The following is a 15,082-nucleotide window of genomic DNA, read 5'->3' as shown; positions in this document are numbered from 1 at the left end:
TGAGAAATAATATCTTGTCTACAAAAGCAGTTCTCTGAAGTTTCATGGCCTTTAAGGGGGTGCTTATGAGTTGGATGAGACATCCTGTTTCTAAACAAAAGATTTGTAATTGATGAAAAAATTTTATAAAAATTACATGCTTTGGAAGCAGTGATATCCTGGATGGGTGAACACCAACAAACACTCTGGATTCAAAATCAACTATTACATGGAACAGAACCCCTTCCTGGAGTTTCAACAACTGGCAATAATACCCCAATTCACACCACCAGGAATGATGCCGATGCAACAGCCCTGAGAGACAACAACATCATTAGTCCTCACCTGGGATAAATTAAAGGACTTGCCATGCTAAAATGATACTAACTTTGCGTTCACAGAATGTTTTTGTCTTAACTGTGAAACCTTGATCTATAGCTTTTGCTTCTTTTAATAAATAAATAAATAAGGGGCATATATGGAGTATAATAACATTTATAAAGCAAACATATTTCACAGGGCCTAACTTTTTAAAATTACACATAGAAATGTTAAGCTTGTGAAAGACAGAAAACTTTCCCTGGGCTAAAGTCTCTGCTGTAGATAAAGAATTGTAACAGAGCAAAGTTGCTGGCTCTAAGGGCAGATGTCCTTGGTGCAACTAAACCTAATGATTGTTGCCATGACAATTATCTTACTGTTCTTTTTGTAACCACCTATGTTCCTTTTCTGTAACTTTCTGGCCTGAAGAATAAATACTGAGAGAGTACCCTAGTTCAGTGTTATTTCCCGAGGAATGCTTTTCTCTTGAGGGTTCCTGGGAATTAACCCCTTTGAGGACTCTCACTGCTCAGAAGAAATGGGCTTTGAGTAATCATTTGCATCTCCATCACTCTGGGACAGGTGACAGTTTGCTACTTAAAATTATATTCTCTTAACTATCATATTTTTTCTTCACGCAAACTGTTTAATAATTTTTTCCATGAGGTCAGGGTCTCTCCTAATATTTGTAATAAACACAGGAGAAAAATAGCCATAGTGTCTATCTTCAGAGATCTTATACCCTAAAAAGAAGAAATATTGCAATCAAGTAATCACATAATTGAATATGAAAATAAGAATTCCTATTAGGAATATGAGGTGTGTGTTTCTATTAAATACAACTGGGTAACTCCATCTAGTCATGAACGTCAAGGAAATTTTTCCTACAACATTTCTGACTTATAAAGAAAGATCATAGTATATAAAGTTGAAGTAAAGAAAGGTTATCTGGGTCATTGTTGAGAGAGATGGAGCTTGAGAAATGAAGTCTGCCCATTTGCTGGGCTATTAATTTTTCTTTCCACAGTGGGTAGGGCCTTGGATATTGACACAGCCAATAAGATCCTCACCATTTCTTATGATCTGAGGGGTATCCAGTGTGGGCATATCAAATGGATTCAGAAAAAGTATGGTGAGAGATTCAATAAATTTTGTGTCCTGGGCTCCTCTTTGTTCATTTTCAGCCATCATTACTTTTCAAAAGCAAAGAATGGGATCTGGGAGTTTGCTGCTTATCTCTGCTGACAAAGACACAACTGTTTATAGAAGTTGGAATCTGGACTGTAAAAGAAAGAGAGGCTATTTCTCAGCCAATACAGTGCCTGGGACTGCCCTCTGTGTGGACCCCTGATTATACCAAGTGGAGGTTTTTCTGGCTATGGACCTTAGAAACATTTCCTTTTTCAGCATTAACCATGGATCCATATCTCCACACTCAGCAGAATTTCTGCTTCAGGACAACTGTACCCATTTTTTTCACCTTCAAACTCAAGTAATGTTGATGAAGGCATCCTGAGTACCTGTTCTATGGAGAAACCAGTTATTCCTCCAATTTACACTGGGCAAATTCTGGTAAAACTATAACCACACACACACAACAAAAGATATTCAGGAAAATGACATGTACTTATGGTAAAGAGGTATTCTGTTACATTGACACATTTAAAAAGTTAGATGAGAAAAAAGCATAAAACTTATATGAAGCATAAACCCATATTTTAATAATCTCACACTAACTAGCACATATTACATCTTAAATATTGATACACAAGTCTGCTGTGGAATTCAGGATTTGACTTCAGAATTTGTATCTCTTCAACTTTCAGAACAAGTGACAGAATTTCTATTTTGTTCCAAGTACTCTCTAGTGTATTACAGGGCTTTTAAACTCAAGGGAAATATTTTATTACATCTAGGTCCTCAATGAATTATTTAAATGGCAGTAAAATAAGACATCTTACAAACCAGTAAATAAATAAAGTTTACATTTAAGGTTTACAAATGAATAAATGTCTGTAGGGTTGGGGAGGGATTAGGTAAGGAACATAAAGAATAATTATGATTTATAATAATGAATATGCTAATAATATTGATTTGATCATCACATTATACACAGGTGATTGTAGTCAATGCTGTACCTCCAAAAATATATATAATCAATTATGCTTCAATAGTTTTTTTTCAGAATTAAAAAGACAATTTTCACCAGCATTAAATTGTGGAGATCTTCTCTAACATTTCTATGAACCTGAGCTTATCAAGATTGACACTGACCCTCCAGATGGTGTAGCTGTTGAACATAGTGTTCTTAAGACTCCTTGTTCTCAAGTGTGATGTTGGCATCATACCTTCTCCCTCTTATGCTGTATTCTTGGCTTGCACATTGCTGTGCCTTCCTATAATATTCTTACTACACAGCTGGTTACTATTGAGAGAGAGGATTTTTCATCACTTCCTAAATTATAACAACTTGCACCCCAGAGTGAACTCAGTTTCCTTCAGATTTTCAAATATTCTTCAGAGTTTTGGAGTTCTAAGAACATTCAAAAGTAAAAAATGTAGGAATTAAATATTATTCACGAAGAGATTCAAGATTCCTGGTTCCAGCACCATTGCGAACCATGCTTTATACAGTCATTTAAAACTATTGGAGACACGTGACACACATTAAATTATTTATAGATGCATTTTCGGTAAAGACAGGAAGACACCATGTCCCAGATACATAGAGGGCTGTGTGTTGGGTGTTAACTGTACAATCTGTTGCAGTTGTGACCTCGAACGGGTCCTGGGGGTCAGATAACATCAGCTGCAGTGATGAGTATTGACATACCTGCAGGGACATGACTTGGAGAATTTGGCTCCTGCTAAGTGGGATGTTAAAACACAGGTTTTTTTCAAACATAGAAGGTTCTTAAAGTACTGAACTGCCAATTATAGTGGGCAAGAAAAACTTTACCACTGTTTCAGTAGAAGATAGCTCAGCTATTCTTTGTCCATAATTCCAGTCAGAAAAAAATATTATAGCAACCACGTGGGTGCCCCTGGTGAGTGCAGCTCACTCCCGTGACCCAGGCCCCAACTTAAGGGACTGGACCAAGCTCCAGAGAAGACACATATACTATTTGACTGTGCAGGCACCCCAGGTAAGTGCTGCTTCAGTGGCTCAGCCCAACTTCAGGTACTGGCTCATGCCCACCATGAACCCAAGAGGAGGCATACCCACTGACCAAGCAGGAGCTGTGACAGCCCACCGTATAATCAATTGCACTGATACAAAAGTCACCAGCAGAGCCTACAAATAGAGGAGGAACTCTGTCCCCTCATAGCCCACTCCAGAGTAACAGAAGAAACAAGCATCCTACCAGATGACCAAACATCAACAAAAAAATACTAGAACTGCAAATAAGCAAGAAGATATGACACCACCAAAGGAATATAGTAATTCTCAAGTACCAGACCCCATAGAGCAGGAAACCCTTGAGACATCTGAAAAGAATTCCAAGTGCTGATGTTAAGAAAATTCAAAGAGATAAGAGAAGAAGCAATTAGAGAACACAATGAAACAAGAAAAATTATCCAGGACATGAAGGAGAGGAAATTTACAAAGAGATTAATACCTTAAAAAAGAATGTAACAGAACTCCTAGAATAGAAAGATTCGCTCAATGAAATAAAAAACAGAACAGAAAGCTTGAGCAGCAGGCTAGAGCAAGCAGATTAAAGAATTTCAGACCTCAAAGATGGCCTTTTTGAAATAACTCAGGAAGACAAAAAAGGAAAAAAGAATTTTTTAACAATGAAGAAAATCTAAGAGAGCTAGCAGACAACCTCAAGCACACAAACATCCAAATCATGGGTATTCCAGAAGGGAAGGAGAAAGGAAAAAGGCATTGAAAACATATTCAAGGAAATAATAACAGAGAACTTCCAAGGTATAGGGAGAGATTCAGACCTTCAGATCCAAGAAGCCCAAATATCCCCGAATAGATTTAATTGAAAAATATCCTCTCCAAGACACATTGTAATCAAACTGGCAAAACTCAAAGACAAAGACAGAATTCTAAAAGTGACAAGAGAACAGCATCAAGTGAACTATAAGGGAGCCACCATCAGACTAACAGCAGACTTTTCAACTGAAACCTTACAAGCCAGGAAAAAATGCAATGAAATATTCAAAATACTAAAAGATAAAAATTGTCAGCCACAAATTCTATGTCCAGCAAGATTATCCTTCAGAAATGAGGGAGAAATAGTGTATTTCCCAGACAAACAAAAATTATGGGAGTTCACTCCCACATGACCAGCCCTGCAAGAAACACTCAAAGGAGTCCTGCATCTCGAATCTGAAAAACAATAATCACTATCATGGATTTACAAGAAAGAGCAAAACCCACTGTTAAAACCAAAATGCAAATGAGAAAGAGAAAGAAGCTAAATCATGTCACCTCAAAAACCCAAGTAACATCAAAGATGAAAAATAAAAGGGGAAGAAAGGAACAAATGATATTCAAATCACCTAAACTAAAAGCAATATAATGCCAGGAGTAAAGCAATACCTGTCAATAACAACTCTAAATGTAAATGGATAAAATTCCCCATTCAAAAGACACAGACTGACTGGATTAAAAAGCTGGACCCAACTATATGCTATCTTCAAGAGACTCACCTCAATTATAAAGACACACACAGACTAAAAGTGAAAAGATGGAAAAATATATACCATGCAAATGGAAACCCAAAATGAACAGAAGTAACTATTCTTATATTCAATAAAAAAGACTTCAAACCAAAACCTACAAAAAGAGACAGAGGCCATTATATAATGATAAAGGGATCTATCCAGTTAGAGGACATAACAATCATAAATATGTATGCACCCAACACTGGAGCACCCAGATATGTAAAGCAAATACTCTTAGACCTAAGAACAAAGATAGACCTGAGTACAATAATAGTGGATGATGTCAACAACTCCCTCCCAGCATTGGACAGATCTTCTAGGTAACAAACCAACAAATAAACACACAAATTAAACAACACATTAGACCAACTGGACCTGGCAGACATCTACAGAACATTCCATCCGACAGCTACAGAATACACATTCTTCTCATCAGCACATGAAACATTCTCCAGGATAGACCACATGTTAGGTCACAAATCAAGTCTCAGCAAGTTTTTTAATCATTCCAAGTATCTTTTCAGACCACAATGGATTAAAACTGGAAATCAATAACAAGCAAAACTATGGAAACTATACAAGTGCATGCAAACTAAACAACAGACTACACAATGACTTATGGGTCCAAGAAGAAGTTAAACAGGAAATCAAAAAATTTCTTGAAACTAATGAAAATAAAGACACATCATACCAAAACCTGTGGGATACTGCAAAAGGAGTTCTAAGAGAGAAGTTTATTGCAATAAATGATTATATCAAAAGAATGGAAAGACTTCAAATAAATGACCTAACAACTTGCCTCTAAGAGCTAGAAAAACAACAACAATACAATCCTAAAAGTAGTAGACGAAAGAAATAATTAAGATCAGGGCAGAACTAAATGAAATAGAGACCCAAAAAACAACACAAAAGATCAATGAAACAAAAAGATTTTTTTTGAGAAGATACATAAAATAGACAAACCATTAGCTAGATTAACCAAAACAAAAGAAGAGAGAGGACCCAAATAACAAAAATTGGAATTGAAAATGGAGACATTACAACTGACACAACAAAAATACAAAGAATCATCAGAGATTATTACAAACAACTCTACACCAATAAATATAAAAACCTGGAAGAAATAGATAAATTTTTGGACAAATATAAAATTCCAAGACTGAACCAAGAAGAAATAGAAAAACTAAACAATAACAAGCAAAGAGATTGAAGCAGTAATTAGCAATTTCCCAAAAAAGAAAAGCCCACAACTGGATGGTTTTACAGCTGAATTTTGCCAAACCTTTAAAGAAGAATTAGTACCAATTCTCTTCAAAGTTTTCCAAAAAAATTGAAACAGAAGCCATTCTCCCAAACTCATTCCATGAGGCCAGCATCACCCTGATACCAAAACAAGACAAAGATACAACAAAAAAAGAAAATTATAGGTCAATATCATTGATGAACATATATGCAAAAATCCTCAACAAAATATTAGCAGTCAGAATACAGCAACACATCAAAAAAGTCATACACCATGACCAAGTAAGATTCATCCTGGGGATACAAGTATGGTTCAACATACACAAGTCAATAAATGTGATACATCACATCAACAAATCAACGACAAAAGCCATATGATTATCTCAACAGATGCAGAAAAAGCATTTGACAAAATACAACGTCACTTCAGGAAAAAGACTCTCAGCAAGTTAGGTATAGAAGGAAACTATCTCAACACAATAAAAGCCATTCATGACAAAACAATTGCCAATATCATCCTAAATGGGGAAAGGTTGAAAGCTTTTCCTTTAAGAACAGGAACAAGACAAGCATGCCCACTCTCACCACCCCTATTTAACATAATATTGGAAGTACTAGCCAGAGCAATCAGGCAAGAGAAAGAAATAAAGGGCATTCAGATAGGAAAGGTGAAATCAAACTATCCCTGTTTGCAGATGACATGATCTTATATATTAAAAAACCTATAGACTATACTAAAAAACTCTTAGAGCTGATCAATAATTTCAATAATGTTGCAGGATACAAAATTAACACCCCAAAATCAATAGTATTCTTATATTCCAGCAACGAACTAGCAGAAAAAGAAATCAAGAAAGAAAACCCACTTACAAAAGTTGCTGAAAAAATAAAATACCTAGGAATCAGTTTAACCAAGGAGGTGTAAGATCTCTACAATGAAAACTACAAATCACTACTGAAAGAAATTAGAGATGACACAAAAAGATGGAAGGACATACCATACTCTTGGATGGGGAGAATTAACATTATGAAACTATCTATTCTATTCAAACCAACCTACAGATTCAATGCAATCCCCATCAAAATACCAATATCTTTCTTCACAGAAATAGAAAAAGCAATCCTAACATTCACATGGAACTACAATAGATCTCGAACAGCCAAAGCAATCCTGAGCAAAGAAATGTAAAGCTAGAGGCATAACACCACCTGACTTCAAATTATATTACAAAGTTATTGTAACCAAAACAGCATGGAACTGACATAAAAACAGACACTCAGATCAATAGAACAGAATAGAAAACCTGGAATCAACCCACATGCTTACAGCCAGCTGATCTTTGGCAAAGGCAACAAGAACATACATTGGGGAAAAGACTGCCTGTTCAATAAATGGTGCTGGGAAAATTGGACTTTAATATGAAGAAGAATGAAACTGGACCTTCACCTCTCACCATATACCAAAATCAACTCAAAATGGATTAAAGACTTGAATATAAGATCCAAAACCATAAAGTTACTAAGGGGAAACACTCCAGGAAGTAAGACTAGGCAAAGACTTTATGAACAAGAGCCCAAAAGCATAAGCAACAAAAGAAAAAATAAAAACATGTGATTATATCAAACTAAAAAGCTTCTGCACAGCAAAGGAAGCAATCGACAGAGCAGAAAGACAACCTACAGAATGGGAGAAAATATTTGTGAACTATACATCCAACAAGGGATTAATATCCAGAATATATAAAAAACTCAAACAACTATACAGTAAAAAAACAAATAATCCAATTTAAAAATGGGCAAAGGAGATGAATAGACATTTTTCAAAGGAAGACATACAAATGGCCTACTAGTATATAAAAAAATGCTCAACATCACTAGTCATCAGAAAAATGCAAATCAAAACCACATTGAGATATCATCCCACCCCAGTTAGACTGGCCATTATTAAAAAGACCGAGAACAACAAATGCTGGCAAGGATGTGGGGAACTCTTCTACACTGTTGGTGGGACTGTAAATTAGTACAGCCATTACGGAAAACAGTATGGAGCTTCCTCAAACAGCTACAGATACAACTACCATATGATTAAGCAATCCCACTACTGGGCATATATCCAAAGGAATGGAAATCATCATGTCAAAGGGATATCTGCACTCCCATGTTCATCACAGCTCTATTTACAATAACCAAAATATGGAACCAATCTAAGTGTCCATTGGACAGTGTCAATGGACAGACGACTGGATAAGGAAAATGTGGTATACTTGCACAATGGAATACGACTCAGCCATAAAAAAGAATGAAATTCTGCCATTTGCGGTAACATAGATGAGTCTGGAGAAAATTACGTTAAGTGAAATAAGCCAAACAAGAAAAGAGAAATACCACATTGTTCTCATTTATAACTGGGTAGATAGAAAGAAAGAAACAAAGAACAGAAGGAAGGAAGGATTAAAGGAAGGACAAAAGGAAGAAAGTTGTTGAACTTTCAGAAGGGGAAAACAAATCTAAGGATACAGGAGGTGGGGAGAAGGCAGGGGGCGGGGAGTTTGGGAAGGGACAGGTTGAGTAAGGGCATAAAGAAAAATCATGACTTGTAATAATAATAATATGCTTATAATAAATATAGTAAGTAACTATCATCCAAAGTCAACTCTATTAGTATGCTAGGAAACTTAATTTGCTCTTTTCTTGTCCTTAATGGAAGAATTCCTAACCCCAGGAATTTACATAAATGCAATTCCAGGCTAATGGTTATTTGGGAGAACCTGCTAGAGGCAAATCAAACTACTGGGGTTGGTCTTTTCCACAACTGATGCTACCTGATTCTCAAAGAGAACATAAATCCTCCTTGTGACTGGCTCAAAATAATACAATAGAAAACACATTAGGAATAAATACTCCATGAGAAGAGTCTATGAAACTACAAACATAAGAATACTTCTATGCCCTTAAGTGTAGAGATATTCTAAAAAGAGCTATAAAATAAATTAGTTGAAACTTTAAAATAATAAGTAAAAACAGTCATATATATCATACAGCATAAACATTATTGTAGCCACATCAGTGGAGAAATGCAGCATGAAAGAACTTCTTATAAAATATGGGTCACAATTTACAGGTAGTGTTGTGTACAGGTAGTGTGTTTTTCCATTTGCCTTATAGAGACAAAAGGAATTGAGAGCTGGGACTGTGCCTTGTGCTTGGATGCGTAATGATAAGGTGTAAAGTAAGGCAAATCAAAACTAAAGCCAAAATGTTTCATTATTTTAGTTATTATTTTAGTTATACTAGGTTCCATTTATATTGTCAGAGCTAGGGCTCAAACCCTCTAAACCCATTGTACAGACTGGGTCCCCAGACCCCTCACACGCAGGTCAATTCTAGGTAATTGGGAAAGATTCCAGGAGCTGTTGGCAGATGACATGAGCTCAGTCCTCAGTGGCAGCAACTTACAGGTTCAGCAGTGGCAGTGGCCTTGCAGAGGGTCCCAAGGGCACTAGCAGCAGCAGCCTCCAATAGCAGTAGTGGCCTCCCCATGCCCCACCCCACGGGGGGGGGGGGGGCATCTTGGGGATGGGAGGCGCCATGGATCAGAGCCACTCATCCTTATGCTTAAGTCCATAACCCAGGACACCTGGGTGCACATGCGCAATTACACTAGATGATAACCAAGGAACACCTGAGTGCATGTGCCTATTTACATCAAATGTTTGGCAAGATTCTGAACATGAGGGGCCCTGACCATTTTTCCTATATTTTCCCAACATAAGGTTATCCAGCAAACACCAGCAAACGGTTACTGTAGAAATGATTAAATGAAAGATTGTAATTTAATCACCAAAATATAATCTAAATCCCCTTTCATCCTTACCTCCAGTCCCTACAGTCTCCCAATTTTTCATTCTCATCCCTCAAACCCTGGTCATCAGTCAGTTATCTAAACCCACGAGGAACACTTCTTGAATATTTTCTTTAAAAATAGAATGTATCTCATTTTATAAATGTTGTGATGTAAGGGAAATAGTAAGATTATAAAAAATATCCTTTATTTTTGACACTAACAAAAAAACCGGAACTTCACTGGCTGACTGATGGGACAGTTTTGGGAATTGTTTACCAAACTTCTAAACGATGTTCTTCGCAATTGTGGCAAAAAGCTCTTTTGAAGGAGTGAGTTTGACCTAGTTAGTGCGATTTTAGAAAAGACTTCTGAGTAGGTTTAATAAATTTCCTTAACAAAATTATGAGATTTTACTTTAGTGATCAAAAACTATTTGAAGCTAGCTGTATTTATTTTATAAGGATTAATAATGATACAAAATATTTTTAATATCATCCTAATTAAAAATCTTATCAACAGACATAATACTCAAGTTCTAATGTAGAATGATAGTATCACAATATTTTTTTATATTAATTTTTTAAGTACCACTTTCATGATACAATTGTCTCCTTTGTGGTAGTCTTTCTATGACGTCCTTAAAATTTCAGTTATGCCAGAACTAAATCAAAATCTGATTGGATTAAAGAGGAGAGGTAAGATATGAGTAAGGTGGGTGGGGAAATCCTCTTCAATAAAAGCCCCTGTCCATGAATCTCACTCACTCCAGAACTGAGCTGTCAGTGGAAGCAGTTGAAGACCAGAAGAGAATCTACTAGAGGAGAGGTGAGTGCAATCTTATGATTTTTTTTTTTTTTTTTTTTTAATTTCCTAGATTTCTGCAATGGGCAGAACAAGGTCTGGGGAATGGAGTAATTTGTAAATTCAGCAAGTGTTGTGTGAGGCCAACTCCAAGCCAGGAACAGTGAGTGCACTTAGAGCCTCTGGGCTCTCTACTCTGGCAACAGTAGGTAGAACTTAGATTTTCAATGTCCGGGCTGGAGAAATTACAGTCTTTATTTTCCTGAGTCAAATCACAGCTCAACCAACTCAACAAGATGGTGAAATGTGTTTTCCCCACTGACTTATTCAACCTCTCAGTTTCTGTCAGAGTTTTTGCCATATCCAAGTTGGTCCAACTGAGGGAGTTGAAAGGTTTTTGGGTTTAGACCAGCACTTTCCAATAAAAAACATAACAGGACCCACATATGCAATGATAAATTTTCTAGTAACCACAGTAAAGAGAAAGGGAACAATTTATTTTAATATCAAAACACAATCATTTCAACATGTAATCAATTTTTAAATGTTAATGAGATAGCTTACATTCTCTTTTCTAATTGTCTTCCAAATTGAGTGTGCACGTTCTACTCACAATACATCTCAATTCAGATAAGCCTCATTTCAAGTGCTCAATAGCTACATCGGGCTGGTGGCTACCATATTGAACAGCCCAGGTACAGACACATTCACTACTTCAACTCAAAGCCTTATGATGAATCATGTCCTTCATTTTAACAAGCATTCCAAATGTCAAAAGTTTAGGGCCACGAGACATTTATATTTGTTCTTACATTATGTCTTTATTACCTAGTACTAGTGATAGCAAATAGCAGGCACATGCTATCCTTATGCATGTAAAGATGAAAGTGTCCCAAGGACGAATTAGTCATTTAACTCATGGAAACTTCAATATCATATTCATTTTTCCCCAGACAGCAACCATGGCTAAACACTTTAAAGAAGAGAGTAGCTGTTTTACCTGCTTATCTTATCTTGAAAAACCCATGTACCTGAAATGTGGATATGTCTGCTGCCTCCAATGCATCCACTCACTGCAGAAGGAGCCCCATGGGGAAGGTTTATTGTGCCCCTCCTGCTCTACGGTCTCTCAGAAGAAAGATATCAGGCCCACTCCCCAGCTGGGGAAACTGGTTTCCAAGATCAAGGAACTAGAGCCCCAGCTGAGAACTGTTCTACAGATAAACCCGAGGATGATGAAATTTCGAGGTAAGGAATCTGTACAATATGCCCCCAGTGCAAAAAGGGCCCTAGAGAAGCAGCTTTCAAACATCTCTCTGTCAGAACAGGCATTACCTGAAGTCAGGCACTGGAAACTTGTATGTTCCCCAAAGAATGACTGTTCTTGCCTCTGACTATAGATTAGAACCACCTGGAAATTTTTAAGGACATATAATTAGGTCAAGCCCAGAATCATGCTGTCCAATATGTGACCAGTGGTAGTTAGTGAGCACTTGAAATGTGGCTAGTGCCACCTGTGGAAATGAAAATATTAAATAAAATATATTAAAATTAATCAAACCTGTTTCTTATTACTTTTTGTGTTTACAAGAAAAATTAAAATTATTCATGTGGCTCACATGATATACTTTTGGACAACACAGGCCTAGAATATGGTTTCTCAAATTTGAAAATATGTAAATTACCTGAGGATCTTGGTTAAATGCAAATTCTGATTACACAGCACTGGGATTTCCTGAGAATCTGGATTTTTGACACAAATCCAGGTAGTATAGAGGTTGCTTTTTCATGGACCACTTGCTGAATACAAGATCCTGCACTTTCTGAATCTGACCCCTCTCTGGCAGTGAGGCCCAGGAATCTGCAATGCTTAAAAGCCCCCAGGTGATTCTAATCCACAGTTAGTGCATGTAACCACTATGATGAATGAAATTATTCCAGTGCTCAGTCCCTCCCGCCCCCCACCGGCCAAAGAGTGGTAAAAGTGCGTGTGGTGATTGTTCCTATAGGAACAATCCAGTTGCAGACTCTGAACCTGAGCACTGCAGCATGTGCTTCCAAACTGACCACCCTGGTGTTCAGAAAACAATGCCTTATTCCATATCCATATTCCATGTTAACTCTGCATCATTGTGATGTAGCTTAAAGAAAGGTAGACAGTTAAAGTGCATTGTGTGAGCTCAGCTGCATGTATGGTGTGCTGAAGTCGGGATGCTAGACCAGACCTACCAGATTCCTCATTCCACATTTCAGACTCATTGGAATGTGCCAAGTCCTTGCCCATTCTCTATTTCCTGTGTCTTACAATGTGTCATATCATCAATGATGGCCTTGTACGGTATGAATCCAATGAGTGTACTTTCGTACATATCTCTCCATCCATAATATCAATTGTGAAAAAAAATGAATTACTTTGTTTTCTAATTGAGCTTACTTATTGCTCCCTGAAAACTTTTATTTAAGATGCTGAAAACTCCCAAAGTTTTTTGTCCTTGACAACCCCTTTTCCAATTATTAGACAGTTCTAATTTTTTCCACCGAGTCAAGCAAACAAATTTGGTTTTGGTCCAGAAAGTTCACTTCTGAGGTCTACATTGGCTCCATTTCAGGATCTCATTAGGACAAGCAGTTCTTCTAGATTCTCATAATTAGGTTTACTTAGAAACGTTGGTAATCCACAAAGCCATTCTTTTCCAAGTTTACCCAACCCTCTAAACCCATGCAAGTTCTGGGTCTGTGTTGCTGTCAAGACCCCAACACACCCTCACTAATGTCCCTAGGAATCCCTTTATCTTGATTAATCCAGAGTAAACCCATCTCATCTCAGGAGTCCAAGCACTATTTCTTCTTTTTTTTTTTAATAACTCAAGGAAAGCAAAAGCCTAGAATGCAATTGCCTAGTCAATGAGATTAAAAGGAAAAGGTAATCACAAAGGAAAAACAAATTTTAATATTTCAGTATTATTCTGCACTCAGTAACATTTTCCATCATTCGAATATTTATTAGACATCTATATTTTCACAGAATCTGTGCTAATTTGTATAATAATTTTGAGAGTAAAACAATCATGGTCTTTCCTTTCATGTATTTTATGCCCTAAAGGGAAAAACAAATCTTTAATCAAATAATTCAATAACAATATAAAAGGAAGTCCTACTATGAATAAAAGGGATTGTTATAGTTATATTCATTCATTTTTATATGTAAATGTGAACCATCAGAAGGCCATGGCAGTTTCCCCAGGACAATTCTGATTTAGGAAAAAAAATTAGTACAAAACAAGTGAAAGCGAATGAGATATTTGGGCCTTTGCAGTAGAAGTGGAGACTGAGTTTATAGTGTATGCCTTTGCTGAACTAATTTTTCTTTCCACAGTGGATATGACCTTAGATGTGGACACAGCCAACAATTATCTCATAATTTCTGATGACCTGAGGAATGTCCATTGTGGGTATTTCAATCAGAATAAGAAAGAGTGTGCAGAGAGATTCAACTATGCATTGTGTGTCCTGGGCTCCCTGCGGTTCACCTCTGGCCGCCATTACTGGGAGGTGGACATGGGCACAAGCAAAGAATGGGACGTGGGTGTTTGCAAAGAATCAGTTAATCGACAAGGGGTAATTCTACTCTCTTCAGAACTGGGCTTCTGGACCGTGGGTTTGAGAAATGGAGACTTCTTCTCTGCCAGCACTATACCTTTGACTGCTCTCTCGGTGAACCCCCGGTTAAACCGAGTGGGGATTTTTCTGGACATAGCTATGGGGATCATTTCCTTTTGTGATGTTACTGATGGATCCCATATCTTTACATTCACTACAATTTCTGCTGCAGAGCCACTGCGTCCATTTCTTGCTCCTGCAAGTGCAATTCATGATGATCAAGGCTATTTGAGAATCTGTCCTGTGATGAATTCAGGTATTACCAGGCCCCAGATTTATCCTGGGCAAGGCAAATAAACCGTTGACTACAGAAACATTTAGAGAAAATTGCTGTGCTCATAACCATAGCTAAGGACTTTTCTTCTTGGCACATATATGGTACAAAGATATTGCAAACAATATGGAGCATTTATGAATCATAAAAATTATATTATTTATGGAAAACTACTTTTTAAATATAAGGTATTGTCATGGTTGGTTTTTTGGTATGTATGTTTATCTTTCTGTTCCAGTTAGTATGTTCTGAACTTTCAGATCAATTTCCAAATGTTT

General features: G+C 36.9%; 1 protein-coding gene across 1 annotated transcript; it reads left to right on the top strand.

The window, feature by feature from the left end:
- Positions 1-11,832: 11,832 nt before the first annotated feature.
- LOC134373548 (ret finger protein-like 3) lies at positions 11,833-14,827 on the top strand. Its single transcript, XM_063091456.1, has 2 exons — positions 11,833-12,118; positions 14,247-14,827. The coding sequence occupies exons 1-2, from the start codon at positions 11,833-11,835 to the stop codon at positions 14,825-14,827; spliced, it is 867 nt and encodes a 288-aa protein (XP_062947526.1).
- Positions 14,828-15,082: the final 255 nt, after the last annotated feature.

Source organism: Cynocephalus volans, chromosome 3 (genome assembly GCF_027409185.1).
Source record: "Cynocephalus volans isolate mCynVol1 chromosome 3, mCynVol1.pri, whole genome shotgun sequence".
Classification (NCBI taxonomy): Eukaryota; Metazoa; Chordata; class Mammalia; order Dermoptera; family Cynocephalidae; genus Cynocephalus; species Cynocephalus volans.
The sequence above is the reverse complement of the archived record's forward strand: the minus strand, read 5'-3'. Positions and strand labels throughout refer to the sequence as shown.

Coding starts and splice junctions, on each gene's coding strand:
- LOC134373548 (XM_063091456.1), top strand. CDS start 11,833: ATGGCTAAACACTTTAAAGAAGAGAGTAGCTGTTTTACCTGCTTATCT. Junction 12,119..14,246: donor GAGGATGATGAAATTTCGAG/GTAAGGAATCTG, acceptor TTCTTTCCACAG/TGGATATGACCTTAGATGTG.